Genomic DNA, 22,156 nt, shown 5'->3' on the forward strand with positions numbered 1-22,156 from the left:
ATTTCTATTGGATAAGGAGTTTAAAAGCTGCAGGTATTGTTTTCTATTCTCTGTATCTGCTGGTTTTGAAGATGCATTTTGGCGGCAGCACATGGCTCAAATTTAAGGTTGGAGTCTGTAATTTGCTCAGTGTGAAATTAAGCCACACATCCTTACCAGAGGTCGAAATGGAAACCCTGTTTTTTAGGTTCGGAAGATCTGAGAGGTGGGAGACATCTAGTGGTGAAATGCATTAAATCATAAAATGAAATAACAATCTAGACTTAAGTATTTTTTTTTAACTTTGTATGGTTGATCAACACAAAAAAAAAAAAATATTAAAAAAAAATCTTAACATAAATATTTTTTTTACTTTCTCAGGTTTATCTAAACAATAAGATGAGACAAAATTAAATAAAACCCTTAAATTATTTTTCCAACTTTCTTGGGTTGATTGAAATAATAAACAAATAAAAAATCTTAGCCTAAATATTTTTTTTTACTTTCTTATGTTGATCTAAAAAAATTAAATAAAATTAAATAAAATCTTACTGTAAATATCAATATTCTCAGTTAGAATTTAATAAAATTTAATTGAATTAAGTAACCCAAATATGTTTTTCAGTTTTTCCAGTTTGATCTACACAATAAAATTTTAACCTAAATATTTTTTTAGAATTTCTTGGGTTAATGTAAACCATAAAATAAAACAAAATAAAATAAAATTTTTACCTAAATATTTTTTCATCTTTTTTCAGGTTAATCTAAAAGATAAAATAAAATAAAAAAAAAGAAATCTTGACAAGTTTTTTTTAACTGCACAGTTCTGTTTGTCCAAACATGGAAAAATTGTCAAAAAAAATTTACACTTGACTCATATAATTATTAACAAGTACACGAGTGAATTTTATTTATGCAAGCAAATTTGATCATACGAGTCAAATAAGCCACTTCTAGCTCTTGGCACATGAATGTACAAAACAGATTTCCTTTAAAGCCTGCGGTCGAGCATCTGTAGTGAAAGTACAAAAGACTAATACAAGGAGGAAGCTGAAAGCATTTTTTTCTCATCATTACAGAGTAAGTCATGTTGGTACGAGAATCAGCTTTAAGACATGATTGAAAGCTCATCACAAACTAAATAGACAGAACTCAAAGTCTACAGTCTAATATCAGAAGGATAAGATGCAGTGAGCGTGGGAGGTTCATTACTGCACATATAAACAAAGGGTTGATCCATCAAGACGCTCTAAATTACAAAAATAAACAAGGAAATAAACTTTTGAGTCAATAAGACTATATTAAGGAATCTCCATGCCACAAAAAAACATCCACAGTAAATTCACAGTCTTTACTAACAGTACAGTTATCCAACTTTCAGTTGAACACCAAAGCGGTTACATCTAGAGAGCACAGAAAAAGTCAAGTCAGTGCATGAAACGGGTTTGGGAGAGGCTGTTTAAAAAAAAAGCAGGCAATGAAGTGACGGGCTGTTTCTGCAGCCGTATGGCGAAATGTGTAGGCAACACAGTTACTGTCATAAAACACAAATAAAAATCTGTGACACACACGTTAATCACATCTTATTAATCCACCAAGGACCGACGTTACAGCAGAAACTTCTCAGCTTCAGGCTCATTCTTTTTAGTTTAGATTGATGCAGACTGGATAGGTTTCTTTTTAATTTTCCTTAAACATAAGTGCAAAAACATAAAGATAATCTTTGATGTCATCATATTTACAGTGCAGAGTTTTGCTTAAACACAAGATTAGTATTCATAATGCTCTTCTTTCCGAAAATAGATTTAAATGACAAGGTTATACTCCTCAATTAAATTTAACTTGGCTCGTTCCCCCTTTATATTAATAATAATTTCTGTTTAGCAGAGATTTCTTTGCATCGATTTGGTACTTAATATTTAGTTGGTTTGCTACTTTATAATCAAAAACAAACTAAATAGTTGTTTATTGTGAACGTGTGTCTTAATCCCTGGGAATTCTGGCAAAATTTGCATTTTTTAAGGTGTGAGATGCAAAATATTTTCAAAAACTAAGCACTCATTCATTTAAAACACTCTTACACATGAAATCTCCACACACACAACATGAGAAATGTGCTTAAAAACCCTTTAAAGCCCCTATTGACCCCCTCAGAAATCAGTTAAAAAGAAATAAATTATGAATGAGAGCAAAATTACCAAATAAAAACAAGATTTATACACAAACTCTAATAAAACTTAAAAAAGCTGAAATATTACTGCTACTTCTGATTCTACAAACTACACTAAAACTACAATCAGCACTAAACGACTCGTATTCAAGAATAATACAACTGCCATGACGATGATTAGAAAAACCCATCCACGAGAGAGGTAAAGGGGCTTTTTTTTTTCATTTAAGATGCTGCTTGTGACGAAGGAGCTTCGTGAGAAGCACCCCCAGACCACATTGTCACATGACGCACCAGTTACATCAGCAGTGCCGAGGGCCCTAGGCGCCATCCGCCCCCCTCGGGAGGGGATGGTAGAGAGAGACAGAGAGAAAGCAAGAGGAGAGGTGGGGGGGAGAGAGGCCGGAGTGGCAGGGCCAGGCCTCGCGCTGGACTCTATGTGTACGCGTTGAGGCGCTCCTTGGAGCGAGTGGAGTGGATGTCATGAAGCTCCTGCTCCTCTTTGGACTTGATGTCCTCGTACTTCTGCATGCGGCAGGCGTCCTTCACGTAGGCCCAGTTTGCAGACAGAACCATCAAGTAGTGGATCTGTGAGGAAAATGGAGAAATGCAAAATAAAAAAGAGAAATAAATTAATTTGACACTGTTCACAATATAGAAGCCATTTTCTTAAATGGCGTGATGGTACAACCTGAACTTATGTACACCTTATAGATGGCATACCACTGGTTCACTGTACAAGATAAGAAGACATTAATGTAGATCTCAAGTCGAATCAGGATGATGAGAGTTTTGGACAGATGCAAAACTGTCTCCTTACTCTGTACTGTACAGTGACAGTATAGAGTAAAGGATACTCAGGTAACTAAGGAGGTGTGGTAGGTGAAGGTACTAAGGAAGCTGAGGATTGGCAACATGACTGAGCTCAAGAGAAAACATGTAAGGCAAATATCACATATCTGGAAGGTTCATAGAAACTTGTTTTAGTGTGAGGTCTTTTTCTTGTGTCCTGTAGTTGAACTGGCAGGTTTTGCATACCAATGTCATTTGATTCCTCTTTTTTATTGTTAATTAATTCCAAGAACATTTTTTGTTGAAATATTTGTTACTAAAGTTCACAGCTCAACAACATGGAGTTTTTTGCCACCTTGTTACTGTGATGTTTATTATTATTAATTTGGTGGTCCACCAGGTGGCAGCATGATGCCAGTCCACATATTGAACCATGACGTTACCATGGTAGCAGAGATTATAATGAATGTTTTGTGCTTTAATAAGACAGCTTCTCCTGCACCGCTAGACCTTTCTAAGATCCAGACAGCTCCTTCAGATTTACACGTTTGGATTCAGTTGCTCCCTTTTGTCTTGTGTTCCCGTTAAAGATTCTTGGCTGTGTTTGTGTGGTTCAGAACATTACCACCATTGGTTGGAGGTTCTGTTGTGGTTTCTGTTTGGCAGAGAAACTATCAGAAGAGGCATTGAGTCCCGCCACAGTTCGCGCCATCGGTTTCTGTCTAGCAACCACTTTCTGCTTCTCAGAAAATGGCTTCGCACAAATTACTGAGCGATGTTTGCAACAATCTCTGAGCCTTTCTTTTCCCTGTTTCCATGACAACAGCATGACATGCCCACCGCCTGCAAAAGAGGGAGGGAGACGAACCCTGTCTCTTTCACTGCACCAAAATGCCTTCTTTCCTCTGTCTACCTCTTTAATCTCCCAGGGAATCACAAGGAGAAACAACAAAATGTCACCAGTTTCCCAACGTTTTTCTTCAGTTTCCTGCAGCTAATCAGAGGAATGCACATTCTTCTTAAAACAAACGAGATTGTGCACGAGCCAGAGCTGTTGTATTCTGCTGGTATCTCTAGCGTTCTGCATTTGGGAGATGTTGAGGTACATTTGAAATATTGATTTCATTTTGCTGTTGGTGGCTCACCATTGCAATAACAGCGGCTCCTGCTCCAGCGAGGGCACAGATGAAGAGGTGGAATGTCATATCCAGCTGCAAGGAGCAACAAATCACACCATATTAATCACTGACACAGAACTGGATGGTTTTAATGGTAGCATTCAGATTAGAAAGAATTACAAAGAAATAGCCATTAAAACATCAGTTAATTCTGCCTTCATTAGGCCTGTCACGATAGCAAATTTTGCTGAACGATTAATTGTCTCAAAAATTATTGCGATAAACGATAATATTGTTTGAAGACCTTTTTACACTGAAAATGACGTAATAATGCATGCGATTTCCTGCCAAAGATAGATACACTTTATTTTCAAAAGAACACTAAACACTGGAACTGATAAACAAAATAAACAAAAATAAAAATAAAATGCATTCTCAGTCTCCATTAACAAAAAATGTACTTGAAAAGAAACTAAACAACATAAAGCCAAAGTGAAAATAAATACTGCATTCAACCAAAAGAGTGCAGATTATGAAGTCTGTATATTATGTTGCCCTTCAGTAATAATTAGATTTAAATAGAGAAGATGGGCACATCGACTACCTGATGCAATATTTCACACTACATGATTTTTGCTGCTATTTTTCCCCTTACAACAATCTTAAAACGTTGGTCTAAGATTGTGTGGTGTGTTACGGTAGATCGTCGTTGCCGCTCCGATCCAAATCAGGGTTTTTCCCCAACTGGGCGCTTTAACGCAGCCTGTTCAATGTGACAGGCAGCCAATCAGAAAGCGCGGATTCTCCTCCCTGCTTTCTGAGGGGAAATTACGGAGGGGAATCCCAAACAGCTGACACGGCGCAACCCGAAGTCCAGCGGACATTGGAGATGATATGTGGAAACAACATTAATGTTTATTCAACATGCAAAGAATATAGAAATGACAAGGGGAGGAGTTGGAGCGAAATTGCTACCGCAGTTGATAAACCCGGTAACTTTTCAGGTTCTAATGATTTTCATTCAGTCAGGACTTTACGCTGACACTAGCCACATGCATTGCAGATAGATTGTAGTAAAGCATTGATTAATGCCTGGTTTTAAAATTAGTTCACTGGACTTGTAGCCATTATTTTGTGCCCATTGTTGGACACCACACGGCCGGACCGACCCCGGTCCTGAACCGTTATACCTAGGATTTCTGTCGGCTAATGTGTGGTCTGCCAGGTTTTGAAAATGGGCCGACAATCGGCCGACAGCTTTAAGATCGTGTCGTGTGCGCTGGGCTTTACACTAAGGAAATGAGTAAGGGAGGGTCAGTGGAGAGCACCGGAGTTGAGCCTTTTTTTCGTTCAGTGTCATTAACAGAAAGAGGAAAAGGCCGGAAGAGACAATGATGCCGATAATTAAAATGACGTCGATAGTTTTAATTTATCGTACGATTAATTGATTTACCGTTTATCGCGACAGGCCTAGCCTTCATCCATAAAAATCCTGCATAATAAACACCAAATAGTGCATAATTTTGAAGTAAATGTTTTATTAAACTAAAGATATGAAAAAAAGGTCTGGTGTGCATTTGTATTTACCCCACAGATCTATGTTTATATCTGCAAATCTTGAGTGTTATTCTCAGTGGGAGATCATGTCTTTGGTTAGATTTGTGCCAAATCCTGCTGAAAACGTCAACGTAGCTTTAGCCCCGACCTGTCTGCTGCGTTCCTTGAACACAGTCTGCTCATCTGTGCACAAAACGGATGACGTGCGTACCTCCATTATTTATGGCTAGGTCTGGTTCTCCGCACATGCTTTTTTCACTTATGCTGAAAGAGTGCAATATATAACATTTTCTGTTACTGAATCTTTTACCTCAGTAGATGCACACATCCTGTAGAACTTCTCTGATCCAGCACACACAGTCTTTGCTTCAGCAAGCGGAACAATGCCTGAAATAAGCAGTTAGTTTTATTGTCAGGTGAGTTTTTCTTTTTTATCAGAAAAAATCCGCAAAATGTAGAAACAGTTTCCATGAAACAGTTCTCGTATGAACAAGGTGTTTCATCGTCTCTGTGGTGGCAAATTGTTGTTGACACTCAATCGCTGTGTGAGTGCCTGCTGGTGGTTAACAGGCTGGAATATATGGCACTAATTCTACTATCATCAGCATAATTTGATTTGAAAACATTAACAGCACTTCAGACAAACCTGGCTTTGATGTATCAGAATTTCAGAGTTGAATATTGGCTTTCATATAAGTTCACTTCATATAAGTGCAGCCACTAGTTAGCTATTGATTTTTCTGATCTAGAGCAGCTGTTCTGGATGCATGATCTACACATGAACTTCAGAAGTTGTGAATAAATCTGAGAGGAATGGACAGGATAAAGAATCAGAGACAAAAGGTACCGTATTGACGAGGGTCGAGGCACAGCGAAGCCCCCTCCAGCAAAGTGTCGTTTTGGCAAATATTCCAGATGTTGAAATATATAAAGACCGGAATGGAGGTGAAAGCTGTCACTCCGAGCCAGGCCAGCATGAAGATGTAAGTCAGCATGATGAACTGAAAATAAGCACAGAAAACCAGATAACTATACTAAAATGAATATGACATGTTAGTAAAATGATAAATGTAAAGTAAATATTGCTTTTTCCTGGTCACGTTTTCAGAACTTCTGCAGCAGATGGTACTGGTTTCTTTATGCTCTGGCTTTTGGATTTCTGTTGATTCTTCACTTTTGATTGCATAGAGAATCAGAATGCTGGTGTGGAGGTGAAGGCACTTATAAATAACTGCAGATGTTGAGCACAGATACAAGGTGTATGGAGGAAAAACCGAAGTGTTGCACAACTTTACCCAAAAATAGACGATCATAACGTAGCTCATGATTCAAACAAAAACAGAACTTAAAAAATCTTGAACGACTGGTCAGTCCTTTGTGTCCTTGTTGTCCAAGTCTTCTTGATAAAATTCATTTAGTCTCCAATCTCAGTTCCCCTCCTCAGCTGAATGATCTTCTGAGGAGGAGTCGTAATGAGGGACTGACCAGCCAATCAGAAGCGGACATGGTTAATATGAGAGCACCGTGCCAATCTAAGCTAAGATGCACAAATAATAGTGTGTTATTTTAAAAACGTCAAAATTAACAAAGCATTCTGAAAAATTTAAGCATAAGGTGGTTTGGATGTCATATGTTGGAAATCTTTGAATGCCATTTGCAGAAATAAATTCTTTTGGATTTGCAAAGGTTTGTTTCTATAACAGTTTTAAAGAAGTTAAAGAAAACACTTGCTACACATGTTTGCATGTTTAATCTATTAGTTTAGCTAATTTGAGTGAATTGAAAGATTGGCTAATTCAGGATTTTTTTTTCTTAAATGCTTATATTTGAAGATTTTTACACTTTGTGGCCATTAAAGAGCCTTTGGTCTCTCCTGTTGACCTCCAAGGTCTTAAGAAGCAGCTTAGCTTCCTTATGCCTTGAATCAGCTCTGCTTCATTTTTCTATTTCTGTCAAATATCTATTTGGTGATGCTAACAAGTTTATTTAAACCATAGCATACTTTCTTTATTATATTGTCTTTTTTTAAGTTACTATATCTCAAGATGATCTTGATAGCAAAGCACTGGTTGCTTTTTAATCACTTTAATTTGACTTTTTGTAATTTAAGACATGACAGTATGATATCAAGAAATTATAACCAAGATACAATGTTAATACAATATCAGTCTGCTGTGTTCCTTAGTTTGTTCACTAATATTCTCTAACAAACTCCTCAGGCCTTGAGAGTAAAACATTTAAACTCTGTGTATCCTGAAGCGTTCAGGCTCTTACCCAAGCGCTGACACAGCGTCCACAGGTGGTGATCTTGAAGTCTCCATACAAATCCTTAATGGCTCCGCTGGTGAAGAATCCCTCCACCATCAGCAGGATGCCGTAGACGAAGAAAGCCGAAGCAATGCCATAGATCACATATTTGATTATGTCAATCCTGCAGAGTAAATATAGAAAACCATTTTGTTCTTCAAATTACTCTGTCCTATAGAAATTCACAATAACGTCACACAAAGAAAAAATAGAGCAATAAACACAAACTTACACATTCTTCAGCAATATTAGAATCTGATTTGAGGGATTATTTTTGTCCTCATTTTTACTGTGGACAGTTTCTCTTTGCAAACTGATGCTTTTCACTCACATGGTGAAGACGTCCAGCGCATCCACTGGGCTCCTCACAACCTCAAAGTAGTTCTGGAGGATGGTGACGGTGCCCGACAAGGCTTCATGCCCGCAGCCGCAGAACAGGGCCACGCCCGCATACAGCAGGATGGTAGCTACCAGGGACGGGTACGGGATGCCGCCCAGGCATTTGATGCAACACTCCAAGCATCCTGAAAACACAGCCAGGTTCCTCGGTTAGTTGACTGAGTCAGAGTAAAATTCAAGAAGACTTTTCACGCCGGGAGACACGACTTTCCCGTCTGCAGGATTTTAAATAATTCAGCCTAACATCACAAATGAGGAAACTCCATCAGAAGGTTGTACACTATGTCTCAGTTCACTGGTTGAGAATCTGCGTCATTCAGAGGAGAGTTGAGCAGCAGATATCCATGCATGGAAAAAGAAACTTCCAAGACTAAATCTGAAAATCGTTTTCTATGGTTTAGAAATAATAATTTTCTTTAGGATAACAAGAAACATGATAAATTCTAAAATATCACATTGATAAACGAGATTTGGACAGAGATTAGGATTGACACCATAACACAAATCAGAATAAGGTCCATTAGTGACAAGAGATGAAAATTATAACAGCTAAACACACACACACACATCATGTGTGTTAAGCTGTGTAGTACCTATTCTATTTTATTCTATTCTACATATTCTAAGCCAAGAATGAGACATTTAATGTCCACTTCTATTTCATATTTATTACCACATTCAGGTTATTCTCAGTGAATAATTATTACTACATTCACATTATTCTCAGACATCCTCTGTAGTATTAAAGGCCTACAAATAATTTAATTTAATTCTGGAATAATTTTGCAATTCTGGAAAAAGATGTTGATTGAAGATTGAATGTTTGATTTTTCCTCATTTCATTTTCTAAAACATAATCTGTATTACGACTAAATTAAAAAGAGTCTTACTTGTGTTTAGATGATATCCAATCAGAAAATCTTGCAACTTTGCAAAATTTTTTGATTTTTAGATGCTTGTGGTTCTGATTTTAAAATTTGGACCTGTGGTTCTTTAACTGGGTCTAGTTTACATGCCAAACAAAACGTGTGAACAAAATGATTCTTTTGTTTGATTATCCATAGTTTATAGATTATAGATTTTTGAAATATAATAATTGTTTTGTTTCATAATTAGTGGCAAAAATAGATACAAAAAAATGTTTATTTGGAAAATGTTTTACCTTAGAATATGAATTGAAAATGGAAAACTTACTTTGCAGTTTAAAGACTCCAGCCCTATATTTATACTAGGAGTTGCCCAGCCTGTGGGCAATGCTGACATTTTATATTGGATGAAATCCCATCCTGAGATTTACATAGAGATCGTGACCTTTAACCCTGTTCTTTTTGCCAGGCTTACCCCCAGAGGACCTGTTGGTGACCAGAGACTGGTTGGCTCTGGTTCCAGTTTGAAGGAGTCCATCTTCGTCCCTGAGAGGCTGGGACTGTAAACGCTGATGTATGCAGCTGTCATATGAATTGGTTAGATTTATGAGTCACCGCCGTGTCTTTGGGTGTTTGTTTGTGTTTCTGAGTCAGTCATTTTTCAGACAGACAGCAGCAGAAGCTAAACCTATTCCCGGTGCTGCAGAAGAATAAGCCTTGGAAGGCACTGCAGCAAATAAACCAGCAGACATTTTAATAACACAAACAAATGCAGCTGCGTGCTTATTGGCTTGATGATCAATGGTTAAATGTGCATGCATTTATTTGTTGGGAAAGAAAACCTCATTTTGTTACTGTAAATTATAGCACAGATAAAAAAGGAACAAATTCAGATTATTTTCAGCATCAGCAGTGACAGTCACCATCTATCTCTGCAAATTAAGCGTCAGAATAACATCTCTGCTCCTCAACTCTGCTTCTGATTCTCATGGTAGACCTGAGTGGAATACTGAGTAGCTGATCCGCCTGCCAGGCTGTGCTGAGCATTCAGACGGTTGGTAGGGCTCCAGCCTCTCCCAGGGTTCATTATCTGCATCCTCACTCACTGCTGTGCTGTGGAATGTGTTTTCAGACACACTATTTAATTTTTAACCATTTTATCTGGGTGCGCAGAGAATGTTTGCTTTTCCCAACACCTAGGTGCAACACCTAGTGCATTTTTTCCTTTACCCCAGAATCAACCTGTGACAGATTAAAGAACGGAGAAGAAAGTCCAGTACACTTAGCTTCTGTGCATTGTTCTTGGTTTGTTGTTTTAATGATTTTGGACTAAATTTTGGACTAAATAAGCAGGATTTTGATGCATAAATGCTTTCTCTGAATATTTTAGTTGAGGAAAATAAATCCTTGCCAACACCACAGCATGTTCATCCGAGTTTTCTGAGTGTCAAAAGGAGTTTGGTTGTCTGGTTTGCAAGCATTTTGTGGATCTGAAGAAGACTTTATGTGGCAGTCTGCTTTGCCTTGAAGCACAAACCAGTCCTTGCATACACAGAGGATGAGTGGTGTCTGCACAAAGTGATTCTCCTTGTGTTAACACAGAAATGGAGAGAAGAAGTGATTCTACTAGCCATAGTATTCATCATGCAGTGGAACAGTCTGCAGGTTCTTTAAGGTCTGAAGCCATGGTTCTCAATGTGAATAAAATTGACTGTTTCTTCCATGTTGAGGAATTCCAGTATCTTGTTGATTTGTTCACAAGCGATAGTCGATCAGACCCAGAGATAGACAGATTGGAGGCTTCTCTGCAGTAAAGCAGGCGCAGCTCCTTTGGGTTGGGATAAGGAAAGAGCTAAAACAAAATCACAAAACTCTCGATTCTGTGCAACATCTACGTACATTCCAGCCTTCTCTGATAACGATGTTGACCAAATCGAGGAGATCTCAGACAAACACAGCTATACTTCCGCCTTCTATCCTGATCAGGATTTCTTCTGGATGCTTTTGAAGACTTTGGGAATATTCAACTGGGAGCAAATCATAGAGCAGATCCAGAATCCACTGGAAGAACTTTTGTCATTTTTAGCTATTGATTTTATTCAATAGAAAATGTGTTTGAAAGCTTTAATGTGAGAACAGTTTCAGTCATCACTGAACTTGTAATTACATATTTATGGGGAATTAATATTTAATCTGAATGCTTTACTGACGGCGGCAACAGCCCCCCGAACCTCTGTGTAGATCCGCCCCTGTCCCTACCGGACTTTTTCCTTCTAACACAATTTTGGATAAGAGAATGGATGGATGGATGGATGGATGGATGGATGGATGTTAATAATAGTTTAGTTTTATGTTGGCTGTTCAGCCTTTAAAATTCTGAATCTGTTTTTAAATCTCTGGTTCCTGTTGGTGGCGTTATGTTGTTTTTTCTTTAAGTGTTCTCATTTTAAACATGCCTCAAACATCAGATTGTTTGAAAATCCTCCAGGACAGATGGTGAGTTTGCCACCTCTCTTCTCTCAGTCTCATGACCGGATTTATTGACCGAATGGTGACTCACATGAAGCGTGATGGTTGCAGCCAATCACATTTGCTGTCCAGTCATCATAGATCCATCAAAGCAGACATTAAATGTACAAACAAACATCTTATAGGTTTCATGCCTTACAGGTGGAGCAAAAACATGTTTTCTGGTCATAATCTCTTTTTGTGGTTTTTATTTTAGACTTTTTTTCTCACCTGTTCCAGTAATAGCTGTGATTTTTCTCGTTGAGCATTGATTAAAAAAAACAAGACTGTGTCTCTTTACACACTTTGAAGACGTGTTGCTGCAGCCATGCAGAGACGATTTCAACATGATGGGGAAAGAGCGCTTGTATAAAAGATTTATGGCCTGGCCTCAATTGATGTTTATTACTTTTGCATTATTTACATTCCTGCACACAGATTACACCAAGTCAAAAATCGTTCTCTCCTTCTGGTTTAATGACGCTCATTTTCATCTGAAGCATAATCGAGTAAATTATCAATAATTCATACAGAGGAAAAAAAGAAGTCTTAATTATTTTTGCTTATTAAGCTATAAGTAAAATAGCCTGTTCTGCATTAGTGAGAGGACATGTTTCCATGGAAACAGTAGAGAGGAGTTGCAGGGTTGGATGAGCGCGGTGTGTGCATTAGTGAGTGGCTGTAACATGACTGATGTTTTATTGATTCTCTGCTTTTAATTTTGTGGAATGGAGACACTTTGGATTCACTAAATACTGAAATATAAAGACAGAATGACCATTTGATTCCCCGATAGAAATATATAAATATATATATTGAATGAGTGCAGCGATGAATAAATGATGCAGAGAAACAACATTTTCTTCTCCATAATTCTTTGCTAAGCTTAACTGACCCAAAGTTTGGGCCGATGAAGGATGAGGAGGAGCTGCTGGGTGCTTGATCCATAATTTAGGAATGGCACAATACAACCGCATGGAAGCCTCTCACATGACTTATTCATGCTTTTTGCTTCGCCATGGTAAAAATAAAATATCCCATGCTATATTAGGGCTCAAGGAAATTACAGTAGATCTGAAAATATGTAAAAAAAAAATTGTTGTTTTTTTAAGTATTTTCTGTGAACTTTAAGAATTTGGTCCTACTTGTTTTTGTTGCAGATTGCCTTTACTGTGTATTGCATATCCTGTTAGTAAGATCTCAATCAGCTCAAAATGGATTGAGAATAGGTTACATTTAAACACGTCATGGTGCAAAATAAAAAGGATTTTAACATTTTAATTATTTAAACAAAGAACTCTGTGGGATTTGCATAATGCATCCTCGCATGATAAAACCTCCCCAAAAAACACAAACAGGTGTAAAAAGTGAATGTGACCCCAAAACACCACGGCCCAATCAGCAGAAGGCGTCTGTTTAAAACAAAGAGAAAGGATCATCAACCCCGCACCTCCCACCTCTGCTCCATCTGTCAGTGTCATATCCAGCAGGCAAAAGAAACACACACACCCTCAGATCCTCAGTGACCCAGTCAACTTTTCAGTGCTTAAATATGCTTAGAGCTAAATGACGTCTAGCAGAGGGAAGACGGCTCAGGATGATGGTGGGCTTCATTAACGAAGGATTTACTGTTCCTTTAGTGCATCTAAATGTTGTACAAATTGAGGATAACACATCATTTTGCATCAGTCTTGCTCATTAGTCACCTCATGCATTGTAAATGTTTAATTTCATACACAAGAAATTATAAGTTGTATTTGAGATAAAACTGGAACGTCACAGCAGTATGAATAAAAGTATTTACAGTTTATCCACAGAAGTCTACATTTGACTCCTGATTAGTCTCATCAAGAAAGAACCAGTCAACATTTTTAAATTCATTACACTGACCATAATTTGTTAAAGCCTTTATGGAAACCTATAATCCAGTGTGGTGTGTTCAGGCACCTTTTTGTGTGTCACGGTTCTAAGCGGATTTTGGCCATTTAGTGTATAATCGTACAGCATTAAGTGGCACAAAGAATTATTAGGGTCATGGCTGAAGTTCACAGTGTGAGGTGTGAAAAGGAAAACATGAGTTTGGGTGTTATTTGTTCAGCATTTCATGAGTGAACAAATAATACTCATGAAATGAGTTAATGCTTAATTATGGAGAACTTATGAAACTTTCAATAAATAATGCTCATGCATTTGTACTCCCTAATATCTGCAAAGGTGAAAGTACGATTCAATATCTATAAATACTGTATAGTATAAGAAGCTGTCAAAACCAATCAGATAAAAGGATGTTAGATGTGTAAATTTCTTTATTGATATCTTCATCTTGAAAACTAAAACTAGACTAAACTTTCTAATACTACATCAGTGTTAGATGATCTTTTGACCTGTGCGGTGCACCAAACACCTGCTAAAATTAAGAGATATTTGCACATTTCACCTCATTTAATTGCTTTCTACCAAGTCCCTGTAAAATATCCTTTACGGACCATTGGTCTAGTCAAAGATGCCTCCTGTTCCAGCAGAAGTTTTGTTTTTACTTAATAAAAAGAATTCAGAAGCTTCGGAACCATTTAATATCACTGCAATTGCACTTTGCACCAATCTGCCTCTGATTTTCTGCTGAGTCCTTCATGGCATCTCGTCCAGGAAGATACATTCTGCTCAGCTTCCTTCACAAAGCTTTTTTTAAGTTTGTCACCCATTTCCAAATCCAAAGTGAGGAATCGTGGAGCACTGAGAGAGTTCAGTACCTCTTGTCATCTGAGTGACCTGCTGGCAGACAGGACTGCTGCAGCAGCAGAAAAACCAGCTGAAAGGAAAGGAGGAGTCAGATTCCCTGAGACGAAACACAAAACGTGCAGGAAGAGAAATCACCGTAAATAGCTGTGTCTGACCCAAAGCAGACACTGTTTTCCTCTTCAGGTCTGAGAAGCTGTCACAAAGGTGGTTCTGCAACTTTTAATATCTCATCCCCTTTTTCCTTACCCCAATATTGTAGACAGTTAAAATATTAGATGTTATTTTCAAAGTTCAGTTCCTTCCTAATAAAACTCAGATAACTTCTGTTGGAGTTGAGAAGCAGAACTAACTTTAAAATCCTTTCTTTTATGCTTTTTGTTTGTTTCTTTTCAAACTCATATTTAGAATATGAGTCTCAATTGTCAGATTAAAAGTACCTTTTGAAAGTAACAACCTGTAAGCAGGTACTAAACATAGTTTTTATTAAGTTCATATTCCTGTTTTTAAACATGTTTTTTATTAGTCTGATGTTCTAATTTTAAATATGTTTTCATTAGCTGTAAATGTAAAGTCATTACCCCTTAAGAGAAATAAAGGTGCTAAAACATCACTTTGTATAATTTAAGTAATGTGTTTCATTTGGTGATAGAGTTATTGAAATAAACTGACTTTTCAATAATACTTTTATTTGGATGGATGGATGGATGGATGGATGGATGGATGGATGCTCGCTCGCTCGCTCGCTCGCTCGCTCGCTCCTTGGCAATATGTTTTATTCTTTTGGAAATGAGTCACTTTAAGCAGGTATTAAATACATTGTGTTTTTTACTTCTCTGTGCTGCATTTGTTTGAAAAAGACATTTGTGGGTTATGCAACAGAGTAGAGAATCTGGGTTATGGCCAAAAAAAAAACAACTAACTAAATCCTCTGGTAGAAGAATGAGATGTCGTCCCACAACAGTGTGTGACCAAGCTTGGCTATAGGCTCTCGTGGTTGGGTATGGTTCTCCCATGTATTTCTGAAGTTTCAGTATGTTTAGTTCCTTCAGATTTTGTGAGATCTCAATAATCTCGTCTTTTAAACAGCAACAAATAAGAGTCAATATCAGATTAAATTGTCTGCTAGAGAAGAATTGACGAGGTTTTCATGGGAACAACTCACTTACTCAACTCTGCTGCTCAACTAAAAAGTGCTTTTACCTCATAAATGTAGCACCATCTAAGGCGAAATGAAAAGGAATGCAGCTAATTATCAGGTCTTTAATTAATTGATTACAACTAATTGCATTTTAATCAAACCATTTATTCACAAATTAAGCAACATTTTCAATTCAGAAACCCTTTATGCTGCTAAATTATTAAAGATTTTATTGCTTTTAATCAGTTATTTAGTTTATTCAACCGTCAGACTGGTGCAAGGTACCTCTCTACACATACAGCTTTCCAGTGTTTAGGAAACCCTGATCATTCTTTAGTGGACTGGGGATGCTGACATTAGCGGTGGGGACGTGTGTACTGCTGCTACATGTTTAGCATTGAGATGCTTTTTTAGGCTTGAATAGCTGCGCTGATAGGCCAACTCCTTCTAGTACAACTTGAACACAATAGTCTTTTCCAGTGTTCCATCAGATCAGCTTAGAAGCAGAAATGAACCCCAGTGGGTCTAGAGAAGCGGCTTTGTCATCTATCACTGTTGTTAGTGTGTCAGATTTACGGGTGTACCAAAAACGCACCACTATAATAAAGGTGTCATACCTTTACATAGGGAAAAAAGGGATTAATTGCATTAAAATTGTATATAAGTTCAAATCTATGTAATTACCAGAAATAAATCTGGGTAGAAATGTGAAGTCAATGGGCATGAATGGGGAAGGTAACCTGAATGTCTTCAGTTTGAAAAATCAAATCTGATCCTACTGGAACAATGCACTTAACAGAGGAGAAAAACCAGAACCATTAGTAGAGAATACCTAATCATGTTTGTTTGGTTATGATTAGCTTGCACCACAATGCATCCAATCAGACATGATTGCTGGTGCTCGTTATCAGAAGAGTTATGTATGGGGGGCAGGGAGGCGGTGGGTCGGTTCGCGGAGTTAAAGGGAAAGGAGGGTGGGGGGGATGGTGGATGTGTGTCAGTGTGAGGGTATAACGTGCTTGTCTCGTTGCTTTCCTTGCTCCTTTTTATGCTGCTCCCCCTCTCACTACACACCATTTCTCCTGTAGCAAGCGGCAAGCGCTCTTTTTCTTTCCTGCTCCCCCATCTCGTCTGCGCATGTTTAATCAACCAGTATGGTTGCCATGTCAACCCCAGCGCGAAATCTGAGAATAGAGCGAGTACTTCAGAGCCATGACCCACTTTACTGTATGTCAACAAATTCAGTGGGACAATAGTGAATGAGACGCACACAAGCCCTCAGGGCCAAGGGGCCGATGAGGGCCACGTCCAAAGGCCCGGCGAACAATTTCCTCTTTTTCTCCTCAGAGATACTTTAGTCTGAGAAAAACTGCATGCCTGATAGACTGTGGACATTCTTTTGTTTAACTTCATTCCAGGAACAAAGTGATAAAGTGATAAAAAAAAACACTAGATATTTGCATGAAAAGAGCTCAATATCTTGTGAAGCAAGCAAGAAGGAATGTAGGAATTTCATGAGAAAGTTGCAAAACAAAACCTTATTCTGCTATTTAATGTTCTCAAGTTTATCTGTATGGGAGCTTTAAATCAGCAACGTAAACTTTACAAAAGCGTACTACTGCTTGATTATTATACTACAGCAATATTACAATCATGTTTATTACCACCATTAGATGTTGAATCACAGGATTTACAGTACAATCAGTTGTTTTGGCGCAATAAGAAGTCGTCATGATGTTTTCAGAGAAAAGTCTCAAAAAAGGTGAAAGGAACAATTGGAGGAACTCCCCTGACTTCTTCAGGGCCGGACAGGTCAGGACTCCAAACAATGAGACAGGGAGGAGTGGACCCAAGGACAGAAGACTCATGTTTTAGAACACGGCCAAAAATGGATAAATACTGCTGCTGTACCCTGACCTGACCTCAGATTGGCCAGGGTCCTCACTGCTCCACAGACTCTTGATAATAGTCTGAACATTTGGCAGTAATACAGCTTTATTGGATTTATGGATGTTCCACAAATCCTGAGATAACATGATGCTGAAGTCTCTTCAAGAGACTTTATTTATAAATCTAAAATGCTTTGACTTTACGAATCAGGATGGATCAGTTTGTGGTTATTTAAAAATTTTCTAACTAAATAAAAAATACTGTTTTAGTGCTTAACATCAAACTTAACCCTTCAGAGCCTGATACTCTAAAACTCAACCTGTCTATTAGATGAGTTGAAAACAACTTAGTCAAACTTTTCATCAATATTGTGTTAATATTATGTATATTGTGTGAAATGTGTAGTTCTAGAATAACTAAATCTAAATGAGTTTAAAAATAATTTACTGTTACTTTGCATTTAAAGTAAAACAATACATTAAAAAATATATAGTAAATAGACCTTATTTACTGAGCCATAACCACAATGTATACATTTTTACACGTTTTTAAATTTAAAAAAATGAAAGTCACTTACTCAAGTATAAATATCTTTTAGAAAAAGTAAGAAATAGAATCTGGAAATTCAACCATTTTACTTACTCAAGTTTCTGTTTGTCTATTTATATTAAGGCCTGAAAAACCAACTGTAAAGTTTTGAAACTAGTTCAGTTAAAATCACCTGTCCTTCAGAATAATGATAAAGTCATTCTCTACTAACACAGCAACATATGCCTGGATGTAACATGAGGTTTCAAACTTGTATACCATACTGATTATTGTTGTGTTAAAAAAAGAAAAACATTATTTGGATCAGAACATCAAGTTTGTGTTTTGATTTTCCATATGGCGTCTGTGATGGATTCGCAGGATTAGCAAGTTTCCCTTTTTCTGGATTTATAAAAACCTTTGGTCATGGACTAAAGAGAGTAAAAGGGAGATTTGGGGGTTACAGGCGTTGATTGGAGTGGATTTTCATATGAATCAGCTTCACACTTTGGGTGTGACGGTGGATTGAGTGTGTCAGTTAGCAAAGAAGCCAATTATCTGCGAGACATGCGGCAGAAGAGTGCAGACGGGGTTGTTGTTGCCATTTTGTTGAAAAACTCAGAAGTGGCAGAAACAGAGGATATTAAAAAGACCACTGGAGTCTCTTTTACAAGACGAGTCGTCCATGAAAATTGAAGCTTATGTAGAAAGTGATGCAGTTTTGTTTTCAGAAAGAGGAAAGAAATAAGAAGATTGGGGAGATTGTTGTATTGAAAACGGTTTGAGTTTGATGCAAGATTAAAATTGAAACATTCTTAAAATTCTGTGGACCTTTCAAAAGTATAGCTAAACTAGGATAAAATGACATGTTGTGTTTGTTTGGTAGAGTCTCTATTTTAGGCTGATAAAAATATCAATAAGGTCCTTGATATGAATCTGATGCCAAGTAAGAATCCTCATCAAACCTCTGAAGCAGAAGGACAAGCTGTGCCTTGTGGAGCTGCTTCTTGGCTCAGGCTGGGCTAACAGGTGGGCTTTTCTCTGTTTTTCCATTGAGCATCAATCAGCACACTGACTGGGTACATTTTCAAAACTTCAGTTTGGATTATTTGTGAACAGTTTTACTCCTCATGTTGTCATTTTTAAGGGATTCCTTGGAAAACTAATCATCTTAGCCTCATGTTTGTGTTTCCAAAAGGTTGTTGCTTTGCTTCCCCATGGTGTCTGGCCACTTTCATGTGTGGAGTGCCCCCCTACTGTCGGCCAGCAGCTCAATGAGCAGAACCCACCTGGTGCATCTGACTCATAATCTGAGATTTGCAGCCTCAGAGGAGGAAGACAGAAGGGAATTAGCGGGCAGTGAGTGCACTCAGTGACACCCGCAACTCATCAAAATGGAAGCAACAAGAAATTAAAATCATGTTTTAGAAATTGATTTTCTCTTTGTGTGGGAAACTTCTTTTAAAATAATCAAAGGTCCATGTGATCCAGTACTGTCAGACTCCATCTCTTGTGTCTCAGCAGCAAAGTGTGGCTCTTGCTTGTAAGCGAGTAATGATTGTTACAGTGGATTACAGGATTTTACAGAAAGATGGGCGTGAAATCAATGTGGACAGCCTCAGTCTTCATCTCGCCTCTTCAGTGAAGTCATTCTGATCATGTGGCCTCTTCAAAGACGAGAGGATCTGTTAGTCACTGCTTTAATATCAGATGCATCAAGTTTCTGTCTAATATCTTTATTAACCAGAGGCTTACAGTATTTAGCTAATGTTTGAAAGCTGCTTAAATTGATATAGTAGTTGAGGTGATAACAGGATTTAAAAAACTTTTAATCCCTTGTTTTCTTTGAGCTTTCATAGACCTGGATTTGAGTAAACAAATCATCATTGAACACTGAATGTGTCCTTTTGTGTCATTACACCTGGATCCATATGAAGGATGTCAGTCTGAAGTAGTCAAATGTAAGATAAAGAGCCAAAATGAAGATTAATAAAGTAAATAAATGTCAAGAAATAACACATTTGTTCATTTTTGTTTCTATAATTAAATTTATGATACCAGAAGATTTTGTCGTCCATCAGATTAATTTTATAATCTTAATGAACAGATTCTTGTTTTAAAAAATAAATTAATCGTAATAATGAGACTTTGACCTGATTAAGTAATTTCAAAGATTTGTTTAATTCAGTTTTAAAAATGTTATTATTTTAAATAAAATATAAATCACTCATGTGATTCAGGAAGCATATGCCACTAACATTTGGTCTGTAATTTACAAATATTTATGTATGGAGCATATGGCATCACTAGCATTGTGACGGTAACAGGTTGATTTGATTTTGTTTATTTTTAACTACCTCAGAAATTCTGGTCTTTCTCAATGAGACTTTAACCTGAATAATAATAATAATAATAATAATAATAATGTTATAGATGCATATACTGAGGTATTTCTGAGTTTTTGGTTCTGGGTAACATGTGTTATGTTGACTCTCAGTCTCTTGTACAAAACTACTCCAGAATTGTTCTGACTCGATATTTCTGTCATTCCTGCCACTCCTCGGGTCTGTCTTTCTATTTTATATTCACTCAGTGTGTTCACGCCCACACACACACACACACACGCCCCTACACACCTTATCCTCTATTTGCAGTGTGTTGGTTTGATTCTGCAGCTCTATATTCTGCCAGCCTCACTCATTCGCAGATACAGTGAACTATTTCTGCATAACTGAACTGTAATCAGCAGGAGTGGGCGAATAGAAATCAGATGATAAGGACAGGTCTGTGGCAGCTGCTGCAGCTCGTGTGTGTGATGCAGAGGAGAGGGATTGGAGGAGGGGAGCAAAACACAAACATATGAAGCCATGCCTGTCACATGAAGTCGATTTCAGGAGGGGAGAGGGCAGGCACAAACAAAGGTGTTTTTGACGTGACATGTCAAGATTTCCTTTGTAATACTGACATCGTTTTAAATGTTTCACTCCACAAAGCAATAAATAATCATCTCCCTTCCCTGCCTTAAAGTTTCCTGACAATTCATTAAATCATTCATGCTGGGAAAGTGGTTTCGGGGTTTCATGCAAAGCAAACGTTGCTCCTGTTTTAAGTAAATGAAAGAGCCAGCTCCTCCATTAAATCAACAGTGAGCATTGAAAAGCATTGCAACACTGGAGACAAAGAGCAGAACCAGAGGCTCGGTTTGGTTGGTGTTTTTCTCTGAGCCGTCACGACAAGCATGAAATCCTCATGGAGCACACAAAGGCAGCCCAGCCGCGGCTGCAGCCGTTCACGCCCCTCTGGCGACCCAAACAGCTCACACAGACATGATACCCAACAAAGAACGCACCGCAAACAGCTGCCCGCCTCTTCACCAGCAACACAATCTCTTTTTCATTTAAAACCTTACCTTTCTGGGTCTGCCCCTCGTCCAGGTCTTCTTCCATGCTGCTGGTTTTGTTTTAGACTAACTGAAAAAGCCTGCTTGGATTGAAGGCTGAAAATCTGAATTATATCAGAGATAATCCACAGAAGACTTCCTCTTTGCTTCTCTTGTATCACTTTCCCGCTGTCTCTGTGTCTCTAGTGGACGCTGAGATTGGCTGTCAGCTGTGGTTTCTGTCAAGTGTCTGGGTGATGCAAAGGAATCAGTGAGTCTTTGTGGTGCTGTCCACTGTGAGCCGCCGTGGCAAGTGCTGAAAACCTCCCTGGTCCCTGGCGGAGGAAGAGGAGGAGGAAGAGGAGGTGGAAGGGGGCTTGGACTGAGCAGAGGGTGGTCTTTATGAGGCAGCAGAGAGAATGTGGAACAAAAGCCTGTTTCTGAGAGTGAACCCGTTTCTGGAAAATGTGGTGTTAGAACACTGAGGCATGCAGAAGGTTTAGACTGCTGAGACCCTCAGCCTGTGTCATGTTCTCCGTCATGTTGAGTTTGTTTGAACATTACTTAGTTTAAACGCCCCTGGATTTCCAGACAGAATGGTTACACCCATTATCACCCCCCCCCCCCCCTCCCCCCCCACACACACACACACACACACTGTAGCTCTGCTGCATTAACTCATTCCCACCCTAAATGAGGGAGGGGGCAACTGATTTTCAAATAGGATTCTCCTAATCATGTTAGTCATACTGATTCAATTACACAATCACCAAGTATGTGCACTAA

The 22,156-nt window shown here is 38.1% G+C and overlaps 1 protein-coding gene across 1 annotated transcript; it reads right to left on the reverse strand.

Annotated features, from left to right (window-relative positions):
• Window positions 1–858: 858 nt before the first annotated feature.
• Window positions 859–21,885, reverse strand: gpm6aa (glycoprotein M6Aa). The gene is made up of 7 exons (XM_032554933.1): window positions 21,401–21,885; window positions 8,255–8,447; window positions 7,891–8,047; window positions 6,464–6,617; window positions 5,927–6,003; window positions 4,087–4,152; window positions 859–2,737 (listed from the first exon to the last, which is right to left on the reverse strand). The coding sequence occupies exons 1-7, from the start codon at window positions 21,435–21,437 to the stop codon at window positions 2,585–2,587; spliced, it is 837 nt and encodes a 278-aa protein (XP_032410824.1). The 5' UTR covers window positions 21,438–21,885; the 3' UTR covers window positions 859–2,584.
• Window positions 21,886–22,156: the final 271 nt, after the last annotated feature.

The sequence above is a fragment of the Xiphophorus hellerii genome, chromosome 23 (genome assembly GCF_003331165.1).
Source record: "Xiphophorus hellerii strain 12219 chromosome 23, Xiphophorus_hellerii-4.1, whole genome shotgun sequence".
In the NCBI taxonomy this organism is placed as follows: domain Eukaryota; kingdom Metazoa; phylum Chordata; class Actinopteri; order Cyprinodontiformes; family Poeciliidae; genus Xiphophorus; species Xiphophorus hellerii.